The sequence below is a fragment of the Toxorhynchites rutilus genome, chromosome 2 (genome assembly GCF_029784135.1).
Source record: "Toxorhynchites rutilus septentrionalis strain SRP chromosome 2, ASM2978413v1, whole genome shotgun sequence".
NCBI lineage: Eukaryota > Metazoa > Arthropoda > Insecta > Diptera > Culicidae > Toxorhynchites > Toxorhynchites rutilus.
In genome coordinates this window covers 175,937,038-175,955,385 of record NC_073745.1, presented here as the reverse complement: position 1 = coordinate 175,955,385, position 18,348 = coordinate 175,937,038, and the positions used below count along the sequence as shown (strand labels likewise).

The window sequence follows — 18,348 nt, the reverse complement described above, 5'->3', positions numbered from 1 at the left end:
AAATTTTAACATTCTAAAACGGGCTTCGTGTCTTCTACTCTGATAAAAATTACACTATCGAGTTTGGGACCCAAATTGAAAGTCGCCATCAGACATCGACACTGAGTCGAGAAAGACGCACCACGCTAGATATGAGGTACAGACTAGGGGGGCGTTGCTGATTAATGGTCAGCTGTATCCCAATAGGAAGTATCCCGTGTCGGGCACACGTACAGAGCATTGGAGACGGCAACATCCCAATTACGAAAACACTTGTAATACTAACCTCGAGCCAACCGCGAGTAATCGGTTACATATTACTAACATATTTTTTTTTTTATCCAAAATATATATTTTATTAAGGCTCATATGGTGTCAGCCTAACGGGGCCGGGAGTTCAATATTTCGACAATGTTTGCTTACAACTATGTTAGTAATATGTAACCGATTACTCGCGGTTGGCTCGAGGTTAGTATTACAAGTGTTCTCATAATTGGTATGTTGCAGTCTTCGATGCTCTGTACGTGTGCCCGACACGGGATACTTCCTATTGGGATGCAGCTGACCATTAATCAGCAACGCCCCCCTATTCTGTACCCCATATATAGCGTGGTGCGTCTTTCTCGACTCGAGGAATCCAGCGGTACAACCTTTGGCTCTTGTTGAATGATCAGTGGACTGCACAACCTTAGGCCCGTGCATCTGTAAAGAGTGTGTGTATGTATTGCCGCGACTAAGTAAAAGTTTATCGATCGGATAGGAGGGATATGAAACGGGGACACAACGAAGGAAACATCATTAAACGTTGACATCGGCGTTTCTGAGGAACAGGTATAGATGAAGCAGAAGATCAGGATCCCGGCTACCTAAGATATCCCGGACGGGGATATCCGATTGTCTGCCTTGTGCTCTCAGTGCTCTAGAGAGCTGAGAGCGAGCAGCATGGAACCGGATACACGACCAGACAACATGCTCGATGTCGTGGTAGCCATCGCCACAATCACAAAGATTGTTTGCTGCGAGCCCAATGCGATAGAGATGCGCGTTTAGGTTGTAGTGATTGGACATAAGCCGAGATATCACGCGAATGAAATCACGACCTACATTCAATCCCTTGAACCATGCACTCGTCGAGACCTTAGGGATAATCGTGTGTAGCCAACGACCGAACTCATCACCACTCCACATGCGCTGCCAACTTACGAGCGTATACTGACGAGGAATGTGGAAAAATTCATTATAAGCAATTTGCATGCTGATTAATGGTCAGCTGCATCCCAATAGGAAGTATCCCGTGTCGGGCACAGGTACAGATCATTGAAGACAGCAACATCACAATTACGAAAACACTTGTAATACTAACCTCGAGCCAACCGCGAGTAATCGGTTACATATTACTAACATAGTTATAAGGCAAACATTGTCGAAATATTGAACTCCCGGCCCCGTCAGGTTGACGCCATATGAGCCTTAATAAAAATATATATTTTGGATAAAAAAAAAAATTTGCCTTTCAAAAAGTGTGCCTTCTAAAGCGCCCACCTTAGCTAGCGAGTCCGCTTTCTCATTCCTCGGAATCGAGCAATGAGAGGGAACCCATGCTAAGGTAATCTTGAATAATTTTTCGACCAAAACACTCAATAGTTGTCTTATTCTTGTTAGGAAATAAGATGAGCGTTTATCAACCTTCATTGAGCGGATTGTCTCTATTGAGCTGAGACTGTCTGAAAAAAATAAAATAGTGGTCGATGGGCAATGTTTCAATGATCCCTAATGCGTAATATATCGCACCCAGTTCAGCGACATACACGGAACAAGGATCTTTGAGTTTGAAAGAGGCACTGGAATTTTCATTGAAGATGCCGAAGCCAGTGGACCCGTTTATGAATGAACCGTCAGTAAAGAACATTTTATCAGATCTAACTTTCCCATATTCTGCCGAAAATATCGGCGGAATAGAATCGGAGCGTAGGTGATCTGGAATTCCATGGATTTTTTGTCGCATGGCCAGATAAAAAATGACAGAAGAATTGCAAAAGTATGGGAAGCAAACTTGGTTGGAGATGCCTGGTGAAGGGTGCACGTCGTGGGTAAGGTACTCATGATATAAAGACATAAAACTTGACTGAGGAGTCAGTTGGAGTAGATTTTCGAATTTATCAATCACCAATGGATTCATGATCTTGCAACGGATGAGAAATCTGTAGGATAATTCTGTGAACCGAAGAGTAAGCGGGGGTACTCCTGCCAAAACTTCGAGACTCATCGTATGTGTCTCGTGTCACGGGGCCGGGAGTATTGAACTCCCGGCCCCGTGAAGCTAACGCCATATGAGCCTTTATAAAAATATATATTTTGGATCGACACTGAGCTGAAGAGCTGTTCATAAAGAACAGCTCTTTTAGATGAACTGAGCTGATCTGAGCTGTTCAACTTGATGAGCTGGATTGCACGCCTCTAATCCATATCACTTGCAAATTCTGAACTGAATCCAAAATCAACTTGACGCACACACATACTAAAGGCTGATTTAGCCGATGCCAGTCAGCGCTCTAGTTGAAGTATCCAGTGAACAGAGAACAGACACTCTGTTCAAGTTACTTGTACCAGTATCGAACAAGTAATTGGCCTCTAACTTGAACAGCGCGTCTGTTCTCTATTCACTGGATACTTCAACTAGAGCGCTGACTGGCATCGTCTAAATCAGCCTTAATACATAAGACGAAAAATCGAGATGGAAAATGAAAGGTGGAAAGATTTTTTAAATATGTGACGTCACAGATTTTGTTTATGTATCGGTGTGTTGCAAAAGGTCTTACCCCTCTTATCCCGATAGCGATAGCGCATGACGGGTGTAGTGGGCACGAGATGAAGAATAGAAGGTGGAAAGATTCACGGGTTTTGGTCGTATTGAACTTTGATTGTGTTAGTAGCCAGGAAGATAGGAAGTTCACATACCAGGCATACCAGTCAGTTACTCAAATGTTACAAAATTGAATGTGTCCACGAATAACGTTGAAAGAGGATATACAGAAGCTAATTACAGATTTCCAAATCATATTTTTCGCATTTTGAAAAAAACAAAACATATCACGAACTAAAATGTTTAATTTTTTCTTTGATTTCAGAAATAGTATTCTAATGTCTACTATGTTTTAATTCTAGAGCAACTTTATGGAACTTTGACTTTTGTCAGCAATTGTAATTACTTTTTTCACAATTAGGGTGCTGAAAACTTCAGTCGTCTAAAACTAAGACGCAAGCGGAAAATTTTTCGTCTCAATCTAAGTCATACGGAGTCAATTCAATTTATTTTCCAACTTCATTTTACATGAAAAAAACTTGCAACCTTTTTTTTCCCATGCACTGTCAAATGTTTATCGGACAAAGGAACAAAAGATTGTGTGACTCTGACTTTGTTCGTTTACGTTTTTGGTCGACGTAACGAGAAGTAGAATTGAATTGATATTAAGTTTAGAACACTTCAAAAATGCTGAAATTTCAGGTTCTGTTAAAATGTCGGGCACTTATGATTTTGAACGCTAGTATTGATTTAGGAAAAAAAAACTAGTACGTTCATTTCATTTGCTTATTTTTACTTTTAATAACAACACTTTTCCTATGTAGTGGACTATTTTAAGAAAAATAACATACATAAACAGAATCCGTGACGTCACAGATTTAAAAAATCTTCCCACCTTTCATTTTCCATCTCGCAGTGGGCATATGTGTTTCGCTTCCGAGATGAAGAATAGAAGGTGGGAAGATTCACGGGTTTTGGTTGTGTTAAACTTTTATTGTATTAGTAGCCAGGAAGGTAGGAAGTTCACATACCAGGCATACCAGTCAGTTTCTCAAATGGTACAAAATTGAATGTTTCAACGAATAACATTGATAGGGGATAAATAGAAACTAAATACATATTTCCAAAACATATTATAAAAAAACAGAACATTTCACGAACTAAAATGTTTATTTTTTTCATTGACTTCTTCTTACATCAGAAATAATGTTCTAATGTCTACTATGTATGGATTTTAGAGCAACTTCATGGAAGTTTATCTCTTGTTAGCAATTTTAATTGCTTTTTTCACATTTAGGGTACTGAGCACTTCATTTGTCTAAAACTAAGACACAAGCGGAAAACTTTTCGTCTCAATCTAGGTCATACGAAGTCAATTAAATTTATTTTTCAAGTGCATTTCACATGAAAAAAAAACTTGCCACCTTTTTTCTCATGCAATGTCAAAAGTTTCTCCGTCAAAGGAACAAAAGATTATGTGACTCTGACTTTGTTCATTTCGTTTCTGCTAAAATTTCCTTATGATTTTTATCGCTAGCACTGATTTAAGAAAAAAAATATAGGAGGTTGTGTCCAGGATACGACCGCATTGTTGACGTAGAACTACGCTGTTATTTTAGCATAGCATGCATACAGAGCCATACATTGGTGGCTTGAAACTACTAGGAATATAAACACTTCTCATCATTTTGTGCTATTCTCAAAAGAAACGCTTCTGTTAATATTACTGGCCTCGAAAAAAGTTGCATTACTCTCTCATGCTCGAGATAAGCACAGCTGCCACCATTAGTGGAGGAAGTTTTGCTACTGGCAAGCGAAGCCTAATCACATACAAAACTCCAGAACGACATTTACTTTCTTCTTGGTGACTAAACAAGCAAAATAAACTCTTTTTGTTAATATCAACAACCTCGAAAACTTCATTATGATCAAGATTAGCGCAAATGCAATCCTAGTTGAAGGCAGTTTTGCGACTGGCACAGGATCCCGAATAACTTATAACATTCCAGTACGACATTCAAGATGCCTGGTATTCCCCAAATAATTGTTTGACGCACAACCTTAACGCCTGCTTCGTCATGACGTCAGTTTAATGCATTGATGTAATGTCAAAGGCACCAACGAAGCCCTGCTTGGAAAAGTACTGAATTATGCCACACAGCTTGTACTCTGCTGTAACACCCATCGATGCGAGTTTGCTGATGAGTTTGTCAAGAGCGACCGCCTCCACCACCAGCGGGGGGAGCTTGATTTTGGTTGCTGCCTGGGTAACGGCGTTTACATTTTCGACCGACGCGCCGAAGTCGCCTACTTCGCTGTTGTTCGATGCGGTGTCAATCGCAAAGGCTCGGTTCAGCGCGAGCACTTTTCACTGCACCAACATCGCGTGCGCCATTAGATGATGCTTGCCTCGAAATTTCATTGCCCCTGGCAATGCGTTTGTTTTTTGTAGGGCTCGAGCCTGCCTTCCTCTTCTTCTTGCTCATCACACATTATGCGAAGCTAATTTATGACGCAAAAAGAAAAACACACGATACGAATAACGCGAAAAACGAACTGAAAAAACCACACGACAATATCCAAGTTGGATTACCACTGGTGGGGTCTAATCTTAGATCGAAGCGCAGCGAAAGTAAAGTGATCTAGATTGCTCAACAGTCCGATGCCGAATAAAAGTTTTCCTCAGCGAGATCCACTGTTTATACTCTAGGCAAGTGTTCCCCTTCATTCTTCTTCTTTTCCTTTGTTCACGGAGACTTTAAATCCTACGATTTCCCGTTCGTTGCTCGTTATTGACAGCTCTGTTCGGGAAAGCACACAAATGGACAGAACAAATGTATGGGAAAATGGAAATGCTTAAAGTTTTCATGAGTTTTAACCATTTACAAACCAGGGGATTCGAATGTATAGCATATTAAACAAATCTTAATTAACAAAATCTTAATATTAAACAAAAACCAGGGCACCCTCCACAGTAATTTGCCCTTACTGTGTTATAGCGGGGCACTGGCACAGTGGACCGTTATTTCCCCAGCGTCTCGTGGGGTTCAAATGAGTAATAAGGAAGTTATTTCGGACAAAGAACTACGCGTTCTGATTGAACCGCTCGATGCGAATCAGCTACTGCGAATGTGTCAGGTAGCTTTAAGACCACTGAGTATGGCTCAGTGGTAGCATGTTATCTCGAACAGTGAACTACGCGTTCGGATTGAACCGCTCAATGCGATTCAGCTACTGCCAACATGTCAGGTAGCTTTAAGTCCACTGAATATGGTTCAGTGGCAGCATGTTATCTCGAACAGAGAACTACGCGTTCATATTGAACCGCTCAATGCGATTCAGCTACTGCCAACATGTCAGGTAGCTTTATGTCCACTGAATATGAATCAGTGGCAGCATGTTATCACGAACAAAGAACTACGCGTTCGGATTGAACCGCTGAGGGCAAGTCAGATGCGCAATCAGCCACTAGGAACACTAGGAGCACAGACTGCAAAAAAGAACAAATATGTTCAAGATGTAATGGAGAACATAAAACATCTGAGTGTTCATCAACAGAATGGAAATGTATAAATTGCTTGAAAGTTAATAAGGAACAAAAAATGAATTTGCAAAGAAATCATCCAGCTTAGAGTACACAGTGTCCTGTGTATCGGAGACTGCTGGAGAAGCAAAAAAGGAACATTTTTCAAACCAAATAGCAATTTCGGAAGTCTACATGTGAAAGTAAGTTAGCAATAATCTATTTGAATATAGCTGGGCTTTCTACAAATTACGCAGAAATGCGATTACTTGTAGAAAACATGCGTCCTCAGATGGTTTTTCTTTCTGAAACTCACATAGTTAATGAAGAATTATTTGACCAGTACAGCATACCGGGTTATAAAGTTGCATTTCGCTTGTCGCACTCCAAACACACAGGAGGTGTTGCAATTTATGCAAAAGAATAAGTTAATTTCAACATTCGGTTAAACGAAGCTGTTGAAAATAATTGCTTCTTGGCTATTTCAGTTGAAAGAGGAATGCAGATGGGAAATTATGGGATTGTATACCATTCCCCTAGTTCCAGCTACCAGCGATTTATTAAAATCATGGAGAACTGGTGGGAAAATATCATTGATTGCAGCAAATTAAAAGTAATTGCTGGTGATTTTAATATTGGTTGGCTCAATGTACGAAATTCGAATCAATTGAAACAACTATCGCATTATTTCAACTTGAAACAAACGGTTGTCGAAGCTACTAGAATTTCTAAACATAGTAGAACTCTAATTGGTCACGTCTTTTCAAATTTTGCTACTGTTCATTCTTCGCGTGGCCAAATTTAAAATAACTGACCATGAGACAATTTTTGTTTACATTGAGAATGGACAGAATGACAGTGATGGAAATAAAGTAAAAAACAAATGTTGGAAACGATATTCTAAAGAAGCCATGTCTCAGCTTGTGTCAGCAAGCCTAGATTTTGCAGCAATGACTGGACATCTGAATAATAAAGCAGCTGTTTCAACTAATATTTAAAGAGAGTGTACGAATAAATTAGTAGTTGAAAACAAATTGATTTAAGCAATACGAACAGCTGGTACTCTTCGGATCTGATGCGCCTCAAACGCAAAAGAGACAAAAAGTACAAGAAGTTTTTAAGAACTAATTTAGAAAACCATTGGAACATGTACACCTTAGCGCGGAACATATATTCACGGGCCTTAAAAAAGACTAGATGTGAATATATACAGAGGAAAATCGATGAACATCAAAATAATAGTAAAGGACTATGGAGAATATTAAAAACATAATTAAATTCGAAAAATAGTATACCGCGTTCCATAGTTTTCGAAGGGTCAGAAGAACAGTCAGACCAAATTATTGCAGATAAATTTAACAGTTATCTCGTTAATAGTGTTCTGCTGATCAACCAAAGTATTGCGTTGGTCAGTGAACCTGACGAAATAATACAGCCGATTACTATCAATTGTAGACTAAATTGTTTTTCAACTATCACTTTTGTTGAGTTGAAATGTATCTGTTTTTCATTGCAAAAATCGGCTGGTATCGATAATGCCACGCAAAAGTGATTCAAGATTGCTTTCATATCATTGGACACGATCTGCTAGACTTGATAAATGAATCTTTACGAACTGGGCACGTGCCAAAGGTTTGGAAGAAATCCCTTGTGATTCCAATCTCCAAAGTTAATGGGACGGATAAAGCCGAAGAGTACCGCCCTATTAACATATTAGAGAAGCTGTTAGAACTTGTTGTGAAAGGTCAGCTAATACATTTTATAGATAATAACAATTTGCTAATACCAGAGCAGTCGGGATATGTGAAACCGCGCCGAATTTGGTATTAGTAAAATGGAAAGAGAATATCGAGGCAAAAGAGACTATATTTGCGGTATTTCTGGATCTTGAACGCGCTTTTGAAACAATTTCTAGGCCCTTATTGTTACAAACATTGAAGCGCATTGGAATGGTAGGAATGGCGTACAAATGGTTTGAAAGCTATTTGTGCGAAAAAGGCTCGTTTTAAAGATTCTGTTTCCGATCCCATTGGCAACTCACTTGGGGTGTCGCAGGGAAGTGTTTTAGGGCCTATTTTGTTTATTTTATACATAAATAATCGGTGACGAGTCTTACGATACTGTGACATTAATTTGTTCGCGGATGATACTGTTCCGTTCATCGCAGCTAAGGATTTAAAAGAAACCGCGGAGCACATAGAATAAGATTTGCATTCTCTGGCTCAGTGGCTTAAATTTAAACAATTAAAGTTAAATGTTGGCAAAACAAAATACATACTAATTTCTGCAGCAAACTCCAGTATTGACGTAAATTTTGAAATAGATGGTGAGACTTTAGAACGCGTAAAAGAAATCAAATATTTATGAGTTATTATTGATGAAAGTTAACTTCAAGTCTCACATTAATAATGTCATCAAAAAGATTGACAAGAAGTACGGTGTTTTGTGTCGTTTGAAGAAAGAGCTGACAGTAAGCAGTAAACTTAAATTGTACAAATCTTTGATTTCACCACATATAGATTTTTGCTCGTCGATCCTATTCCTTGCAAACAATACACAATTAACGAGATTGCAGCGTTTACAAAATAAGGTAATGCGTTTGATTTTAAGATGTAGTAGATACACTTCCTCTAGTTTGATGTTGGACGCACTACAGTGGCTATCTGTGAAGCAAAGAATTTATTACTTGACAATGGTGTTCATCTTTAAAATTTTAAACGATATGCTGCCTCGATATTTGTGTGACCGAATTGAAAGAGAAAGTGATGCTCATAGATACAATACAAGAAACGCGAATGATGCAAGAACACCCAATTTTATGTTTAGTAGGTCGCAGAACTCGTTATTGTGTAAAGGTATAATATTTTTCAATTCGATGCCCAGAGAAATTAAACGTGCGGCAACAATGGAAGAGTTTAAGAAAATATGTATTTCACACGTAAAATCTGTTTTGTAAACTGGATTCATCTATTTTTTCTAAATAATTCATTTATGTTTCCAATTGATTAAAAATTATAAAATTTATTTACAGGTTTAACTACCATGTTGTACTGATGATGATGATTTTTTTTTTGTTTTGTTTGTATCTATTATATAAATCGGCCAATTTAAACCTTTGTAGGGGTATGAGGTGGGTCATCATCATCTTTTACGGGGAACTCATCTGAATCTCTGGCATGGTATGTGATAAACTACAATCAGAAAAAGACTTACTAAAAAGCTACCATATCTTCGGCTACGACTGAACAATTCATTTGCGAGTGGGACACGTGATTCATTCATGGCCATGATGGACTAAGGATACCGCGACGCATACTGGAGGCCTCTGCCCAGATCGACACAGTCCGGTCACTTGCTGTCAACGTTCAACATAGTCGTCGCGGCGCTGCTGTCCAATCTGTTGGTGAGGTCCTCCAACCCGCTCTTAAAGAACACTCGTTATGCTGAACTCCCACTTCCTGATCGTGCTTCCGCTTCCAGAATTTGCCAACATTCTGACGAAACATGCAGACAACGCACAGCTCCTAGTCAATATCATCCGGAACGTTTGACCCAGTTGCACGTCCAGCCAGCAGCCAGCACAGCCGTCCCGGACCTGTGGTTAAAAGTCGAGAGGGGGTCTTCCAAATTCCATTTGCAGGCGAGTACACAAACTCTGAAAATCCTCCAATTCCTGATACTTCTTCGGTCTCCAGATCAATATCAATACCTTCATCTACAAGCCGTCCAAACTCAGTGGAAAATGTGCTCTCCATTTATTACCAGAACGCTGGAGGTACCAACCCATTGCTGATTACCGCCTTGCGTGTTCGAGTGATGTCTACGATATCATCGTGTTCACTGAGACCTGGTTGGACGATCGCACCCTTTCGCATCAACGACCCAGGCTATGATGTCTCCCGAGCTGACCGCAGTCCATTAAACGGCCAAAAGACGACAGGAGGAGGCGTTGCTTCCGCAGTTCGCCGAAGCTGGAGAGCGCTCAAACCCGACAATGCTCGCTGGACTAGAGTGAAACAAGTCTGGATCTCCCTGACAGTAAACGGCCGAAAGCTATACCTTTGCACCGTTTACATTCCTTCGGACCGCATTCGAGACACAGCCCTGATTGAAGAGCATTCTCATTCAGTATCGTCGGTTATTGAGCGCTTCCCCTCGCGAAGACATTGTTATCCTCGGTGATTTCAATCTATCTGGAATCACATGCCCCCCATCATCCACCTCTGCTGCTGTTCCTTAACACGAAGGCATCCAACACTTTCGAGCCAGTTATTACTTCTGTCAACTATACTTTCTCTAAAGCCGACATCCGAAGCATGCGCATTGAACTGTCGTGTATTGATTGGATTAGTGTCCTTGACAAGGATGATATTGAACTCGCAGTGCAGACCTACTCCCATATCCTCGATTACAGGCATGTTTCGAAACAGTCCTTCTCCGACCATCGTGTCCCGTGGATGACAAAAGAGCTTAGAAAACTGAAGACTCTAAAAAGGGCAGCACTCACTCATTATTCCAGAGTTATAGTACGACGCTCCGCAAATCACGTCGTGCTGTCACTTAAAGAACATTACCGTAGATTGAACCATGTTTATAAGTTGCAAAGTAGGCGCTCCTTTGTTAACCATCAGACGCGCATCCAGCAAAAGCTGAAATGTAACCCAAAGGCCTTTTGGAAATACATTAACGACCAGCGTAAGGAAAGCGGCATGCCTTCGTCAATGTTTCACAAAGATGAAGTTGCCCAAATACACCGAAGATATAAGTTGACTTTTTGAGCTCAAATTCTCGGGCATGTGCGATAATGCCACGCTATCACCCGAACAAATATCGACAGCGCAAGGAATGTTCCGGTTCACGAGGTTTCGGTGAACCGAATTCTTGTCAACGATGACTATATTCTCAAAGCCGTGGCCAAATTGAAATCATATTGATTGTCAAACATTACATTGCCCGGATATCGGTCAGCCGGCCCCGATGGGATACCTTCACTAGTACTGAAAAAGTGCGCCCAACCGCTACTCACACCACTCCGTCACTTGTTTGAACTATCATTGTCCAGCGGTAAATCTCCTGTCTTTTTGAAAACTGTATATACAAGGGAAGTCCAATACGTACTTACCTAAAAAAAAAAATTTTTTTTGGAAAAATGACGATTTATTTCTCAACATAGTCTTCTTTTAGCTCGATACACTTGACCCAGCGATGCCCCAACTTCTTTAATCCATCTGGAAAATACGTTTTCTCGAGGTCTGCAAAGTAGGCTTCCGTGGCGGCGATGACCTCCTCATTCGACTCAAATTTCTGCCAGGTGAGTGACTTTTTCAAGTTTGGAAACAAAAAAAGTCGCACGGAGCCAAATCTGGAGAATACGGTGGATGGGGCAGCAGTTCGGAGTGGCGACGGCGGAATTTCCATTTTTTCCATTTTTCTAAAATCCGCGGACACGCCCGCTTCCACACACGGTCAAAACAAAACTACGACTCCGATTCGACTGAAATTTTGACAGTAGCCGTTTACGAGAATGTACTACACGAATCTGAACCAAGTTGGAACGCATGGGAGCCTGCGGTAATCTACTGCAATGGTTCCAGTCTTATCTGGCTGGCAGAACAAACTGCGTGAAGATTGGAGAGCTTCTGTCCTCACATTTTGTTTCGACTTCAGGAATACTAACGGGCAGCCCCCTTGGTCCACTTATTTTTCTATGTCATCCCAACGACTGCAATTATTCTATAGAGGGTCCCCGATTAATTTACGCGGATGACATGACAATATTTTTCCACTTCAGATCCATTGATGACGCCATGTTTCTGCAACGAATACTGGATTCCTTTGCAGCTTGGTGTGACACGAATAGAGTGATTTTGAATCCCGGTAAATGTTCAGTCGTGCCATTCACAAAGAAACGGAGTCCTATTTCCTTCGATTACCGACTTTCAAATGTAGTTATACCTCGCCCGAAGTGTGTCAATCACCTTGGTGTGCTTCTGGACTCAAAGCTCACTTACAAGAATCACATACATCACACACATTGCCAACAAGGCATCGAGACAACTAGGCTTTATCTTTCGCACGACAAAATCCTTCAACGACATTTACTGTCTGAAGACTCTCTACTGTGGCCTCGTTCGCTCAGTACTAGAGTGCTGCTCTTCAGTTTGGAACCCGTATTATCAGAACAGTGTGTATCGTATAGAAAGTGTATAACGACAATTTTTTCGCTTCGCTCTGCGCCTTTTGCCGTGGCGAAATTCGTATCGTCTACCTAACTACGAAAGCCGATGCCAGCGAACACTCTGGAAGCTCTTTGGAACACTGCTCGAGCGGTGGTGATATCTGAGGCATTGACATCAAGAATCAACTGCCCTGCAATCCTCCAAGGGACGAATACACTGGAGTCGCTTTTCACGCGGGGGATACGTGCCGCGTAAACAAAAACCGCGTAAATTCCAAAATCCGTGTAAAAATAAACCGGGTAATTTTCAAAATCCGTGTAAAAATCTAACAAACAGTGAATTATTAGTTTAAAATGCAACCCATATTCTAACAATTGATTAAATGATTTTCTGCATGCTACTATCATGATATCTGTATCTCCTTTTATTTCTCGGCTACTAATCAGACAAACTTATTTCGTGAAAAGTCACATCAATTAGCAGATTGAATTTTTACGCGGTTGATATGTGCTGCGTAAAAAAACCGTGTAAATTTCGAAATCCGTGTAAAAAAACCGCGTAAAAAGCGACTTCAGTGTATTCTGGCTCGTTCTAGACAACTTCGGAATTCTGCATTTCTCTGGCTTCACACGCGACAAACGAACTACGGAGCTTATGGTGCTATTACCGGACTGCTGCGCATATTTAACCGTGTAGCTTCCATGTTTGATTTTAATTTGTTACGTATTTGTATTAAGTGTAAATTTTTAATGTTCTTCAGACCCACACAACTTACTTAGGCAATGCAAACCAATTTATGTTAGAATATTAGAATATAAGAAAAAATAGATATTATGTTTACCATTGGGGCTCCGAGCCTGTTGAGTAATAAAATTTAAATAAAATAAAATAAATTGTGTAATATGTCGAATTTACACATCATTTGGAACTTGAACTGTTCGTGTCAATGTAGGTATTTTTTTAGTGAATTACGCATATTTATAAGGAATTTTTCTGAATTCACAATACGATTCATATGAGTAACGATTCACAGTAAAAAGTTTACCGGTATATCAAATTCATACTAGATTTATTAAATAATGCTAAACATGTCTCATTTACCATTACCTTTAAAAAATGCTAATGTATTTCATCTATTTTTTCTTCGCGCTTTGTAATCTCTTAGCATAATTTTGAGCAAGAGAATTGATGATGGATAATATGAAAAAACATACCATAGATATAACGAAATATTCAAATAAATTTTGAATCATATTACTAGAATTACGTGATAATTTGTCTGTTTCTCTATGAAGTCTGTCTTTTTGGTTTTGAAGAAATGCTTTGAATGGCTCCTGTAATGTTTTCCCTATAAAAGGAATTATTTGCAACAAGTCAACTGCTTTTTCTACTAGGTTCTCGTTGAAGGCAATTATAACAAACATTTTTTGAATGTGCATTTTAACAATGGCTTTCCCAATCAATGTAGCTCCGAAAAACGTCCAAAAGGGTACTAAAAAATGTCCGCAAGTTATGCCAGCTAGATCGAAAAGTGGATTTGGAATCTGAAAAGAAAATGATAAAATTGTAATTTGAATTCTTGGTATTATGTATACTAGTGACATATTACGCTTGCACATAACAGAATTCCGAAAAAGCCAACTTTCTCGACAAATTTTTCCATCGCTAGTTTACCCCTTTCGAAAAGGCTCAATTTTTCGCCATGGGTTTTTCGTTTCTGAAGTTCTTCTATTTCACGAAACTCTTGTTCTCGATCCTCTGTTCCAGATAATCTAGAAGCTCTTGCCATGAAATATGGTGGCAGTTCACCAAGAGCGGTCCCAACGCCCCATAGAAACGCCTCGAGTCGAACTTTTGACATAATACTCCACATAGATGGCGAAATAATCGATTTCATTTCATCAGGGCACAATATCCTGGAATACATAGAAAGAAAATTGAGTCTTGAGTTAAAGAACGCAGTATTGGTGATATATAATAACAGTACAATGCTTTTTAGGATGCATATCCATGAATATCAATGAAATTTTGCGTTTGATGAAAATAATCCTTTTATCGTTTTACCATTTCATCTAATAAAATGTTCTAAGAACTAAGTGAAAGCTGATTTATAAGGTTAATTGGATTTGGATTTTGCTATTACCAAAATGAAAAAAATTATCGAAAAAAACTTAATCGCCTTTTTCAGCCCGGTATTTTTGTCCAAAAAAAGCTTTGAGTGGGTCTCCGTAGCCACATTTGTTGCGTGTTCGTTCAAAACCAGGGAACTCATTGACCATCTGTGTGTTGTTACAGAATAACTACGTCCACGCTGATTGTTGCGTAGCGATGTAGATCGATCCACGGTCGAAATAAGATCGATTCATCCATACAACTGCTCTGCTCTGCAAGACACATCGGGCTGCTGTTCTATTATTGACTCAACAATGATCATATCAACTGTCTCCGTTCGCTGGATAACGGAAGAACAGACGGAATACTCTTATGCCTAAATGGCTACTGTGTAATGTTATGTACCATTTGCAATGGTATAGAAGGAATACTCTCTCACTGAAAAATGGCAACTGTGTAATATGCTAATTATAGATATGATAATCATGTGACATGTACACGATTAAAATTCGGCGCTGTTACAGCTAAAAAAATGCTAATGAGCCTAAAATAAACAAAAGGGATAAAAAAAGATTTGAAATAATTTATCTTCATGCGTTAATGTTTCCAAAGTTACAACATATCGAAAATCACTGTAAAATTGGATATCGCACTCTGTTGCTCTATTTTTGTTGTTGTTGAATGTATACAGGACAAATATAGTATTAAACCAAATGAAATTATTGATACTTACTCATTCGGATAAGGAGGCTCAGGGAAGTTCAAAGTATTACATTCATAGGCCGCCAAAGTTACACTTGCTATGTGTGGTCCGAGGTATAACAAGAACGTGTGTAAACCCGTACCAAATCCAACGGATGATAATATCCCCAAGCCAGTCCAGTATATTATATGCAGACTTTTTGCTTTGATTAATGTTATAAAATATTGGTGTGAACCAGGCAAATAGCAAAATACCAAGGCTGTTATTAGAAGAATAGCTATACTTGTTAACAACTTTCGTTGGAGAAGTAATCTAAAAATAGGAACTGTTATTATCATCAAATAATGTTAATGTATCAAATGTACATACCGATTTCCATATAGCTGCAAGAGCAATGTAACTTCTAGTATTGTATACTTGAATGTCTTGATAGGATTACGCCATAGGACTAAATTATTCCCTCCTGCTTGATCTACTCGTTCGTCATTAGTATCTGCCGGTGGAAAAGCCATTCCATTTGATCCCGCTTTTCGTCGTTTTGAAGACCGCTCCACTTTAGATTGAGCCATTCCGTGACCTAATCTCCGTAACTGTGAATGTGCAAAAAATGAGCAGAATAGAATATACATACAACGGATATATTCAGCAAATTACTTGAACATATACAACTAGATGACCGACACATTGTTGGTAAAAATTAAAACTTATTATAATAAATTATATATAGTGCTTTCACAATTCATTCAAATTTGAATCAACCAACCGTGAAACAGTTCAGCTGCTCTGAAACTCTCACACTAACACACCGAGCAACTCCAGAGCAACAAGTCAAAAGGGCCTATTTTCTTTGATCGATTCTCTTCATTTATATTCTCTTTCATTAATAACTCAGCGGTAAAAGCATTTCCTGATGTGTTCTACGATAAGGAGTGTGAAAGGGAACCTCGTTTATCAAACTACATGGCAAAACTAGAGCAAAATCAGTCTGAAAGGCCGAGGATATCGAAAGAGAAGGCCGATGAAGAGAAACGATTAAAGAAGATAGACCCGAGTATACGAGTTATGATTTTACGCGCTGAATCTCCAAGCCAAAACACCTATGTAGTGATTCTTTTGAATTCGGACACTTTGCAATGCATTCAATATCATGTCACAGCCATAACATTTTTTGCATGTTGAGTTAATGTGATTAATTAGTAACTATTGAATGATTAAGCAAAGTGTCGGGATTAAAAAGCGTTCGGATCCGAAAGCATTACTGTAATTATGGACATTTTGCAGAGGTTTAGAAGGGGTAACAATGGGTCGAAGTAATAAATATTGTTTTTTTATGAATTATGTTTAGAAATCAATTTTTCAATAAGTTTAACATAATTTGATAACACATAAGTGTTCTGAATAATTATTTGAGTTACGAAAATAGTGTCACTCCACCTAGAAGTGCGATGAAAATTATTATATTTGAATTTTTTTTTATTAATTCTGCCGTCGACGATGCCGTGATGCTGTTTCCTAGAGGAATATCAAACTTCTTTCGTTGCTTTCGTTTGAAGTCCTAATCAAATATCTCTCGTTTTGAATTGAGTGATTCCTCGATTCCTCTGTTCTCAATTTTTTCTGGTGAACTTGGAACGTGTGAGATGCTCTTTAGTGGCGGTTTCACAGTAATCGGATAAATGCAAAATTTCTTGAATCCCGAAATCCAGTTGCTTAATCGTCTTCAAGACTTTCAATTGGCGGCTTCAGCAATCTTGGAAAATGTGGCTTTTGCGAAGTTGTCGCTAAGAATGCGCTCCTTATACGTGCGAAGAGTTTACCTCAAATTGTAATGAGCGTTGAATTCGGAGAATTGCTACTAATTGTGAGTGTATTGATCAATTTTCGCATGTAGTGGTAGTTGCATGTAGTATGTAGTTGTAGTAGTTCTGTATAATACTAAGTATGGGTTTTTTTCTGAGATGTTATTTGATGGCTATTCGCACATCAAATTTCGATGAATTTTGAAATAATAACTATTTGTAGTACAGTTAAGCATTATGTATTGGAAGTAGTGAAAATATGTCACCTACTAAACGGTTCACGGTTCAGTAACGGTAGTAGTAACTTTCTTCGTTTTTTTATCTAATCTCACCGACGTTACTAATTTAATCTCTGACAGAGCACGGACTTTTCAAACGACCCTCGTATATAAGTACTAAAGGGTGTGTCACATCAAATTGCATCCCGGAAAAAACGTTGTTCGCCCAGTAGACCGATCCTTTTGAAAATTTTAGACAGTAAAACAAAAACTATTAAACAACTTTTGACATTTTCTTTTTATTCATACTTCGAGCTCAAGCTCGTATGCTCGCACCTTTCTCTTTACCCCGTCCATAAGGTTCTGTACAACGTCAGGTTGTAGTTTTTTTTGAACAGAAATCCATTTTCTCTTGAAGTCCGCCTCCGATTTGACAACTTTTGGGTTCTTCCGGAGGGCCTGCTTCATAATCGCCCAATATTTCTCTATTGGGCGAAGCTCCGGCGCGTTGGGCGGGTTCATTTCCTTTGGCACGAAGGTGACCCCGTTTGCTTCGTATCACTCCAACAAGTCCTTTGAATAGTGGCACGAAGCGAGATCCGGCCAGAAGATGGTCGGGCCCTCGTGCTGCTTCAATAGTGGTAGTAAGCGCTTCTGTAGGCACTCCTTAAGGTAAACCTGCCCGTTTACCGTGCCGGTCATCACGAAGGGGGCGCTCCGCTTTCCGCAAGAGCAGATCGCTTGCCACACCATGTACTTTTTGGCAAACTTGGATAGTTTCTGCTTGCGAATCTCCTCCGGAACGCTGAATTTGTCCTCTGCGGAGAAGAACAACAGGCCCGGTAGCTGACGAAAGTCCGCTTTGACGTAGGTTTCGTCGTCCATTACCAGGCAATGCGGCTTCGTCAACATTTCGGTGTACAGCTTCCGGGCTCGCGTCTTCCCCACCATGTTTTGCCTTTCGTCGCGGTTAGGAGCCTTCTGAACCTTGTATGTACGCAGGCCCTCCCGTTGCTTGGTCCGCTGGACGAA

The 18,348-nt window shown here is 39.6% G+C and overlaps 1 protein-coding gene across 8 annotated transcripts in view; it reads right to left on the bottom strand.

Moving 5' to 3' along the window:
* Window positions 1–13,536: 13,536 nt before the first annotated feature.
* LOC129764612 (vacuole membrane protein 1-like) overlaps window positions 13,537–18,348 on the bottom strand; it is a 97,543-nt gene continuing 92,731 nt past the window's right edge. For 7 of the 8 annotated variants that reach the window (XM_055763869.1, XM_055763864.1, XM_055763865.1 and 4 more), the window contains 4 exons: window positions 15,669–15,889; window positions 15,330–15,611; window positions 14,094–14,400; window positions 13,537–14,028 (listed from right to left, as the gene is read on the bottom strand). In XM_055763869.1, coding sequence (XP_055619844.1) covers window positions 13,618–14,028; window positions 14,094–14,400; window positions 15,330–15,611; window positions 15,669–15,868 — 1,200 coding nt within the window. In that variant the 5' untranslated portion in view covers window positions 15,869–15,889 and the 3' untranslated portion in view covers window positions 13,537–13,617. Of the gene's footprint in view, window positions 14,029–14,086; window positions 14,401–15,329; window positions 15,612–15,668; window positions 15,890–18,348 lie in introns of all 8 variants that reach the window. The other variant, XM_055763871.1, reaches the window with a different exon arrangement.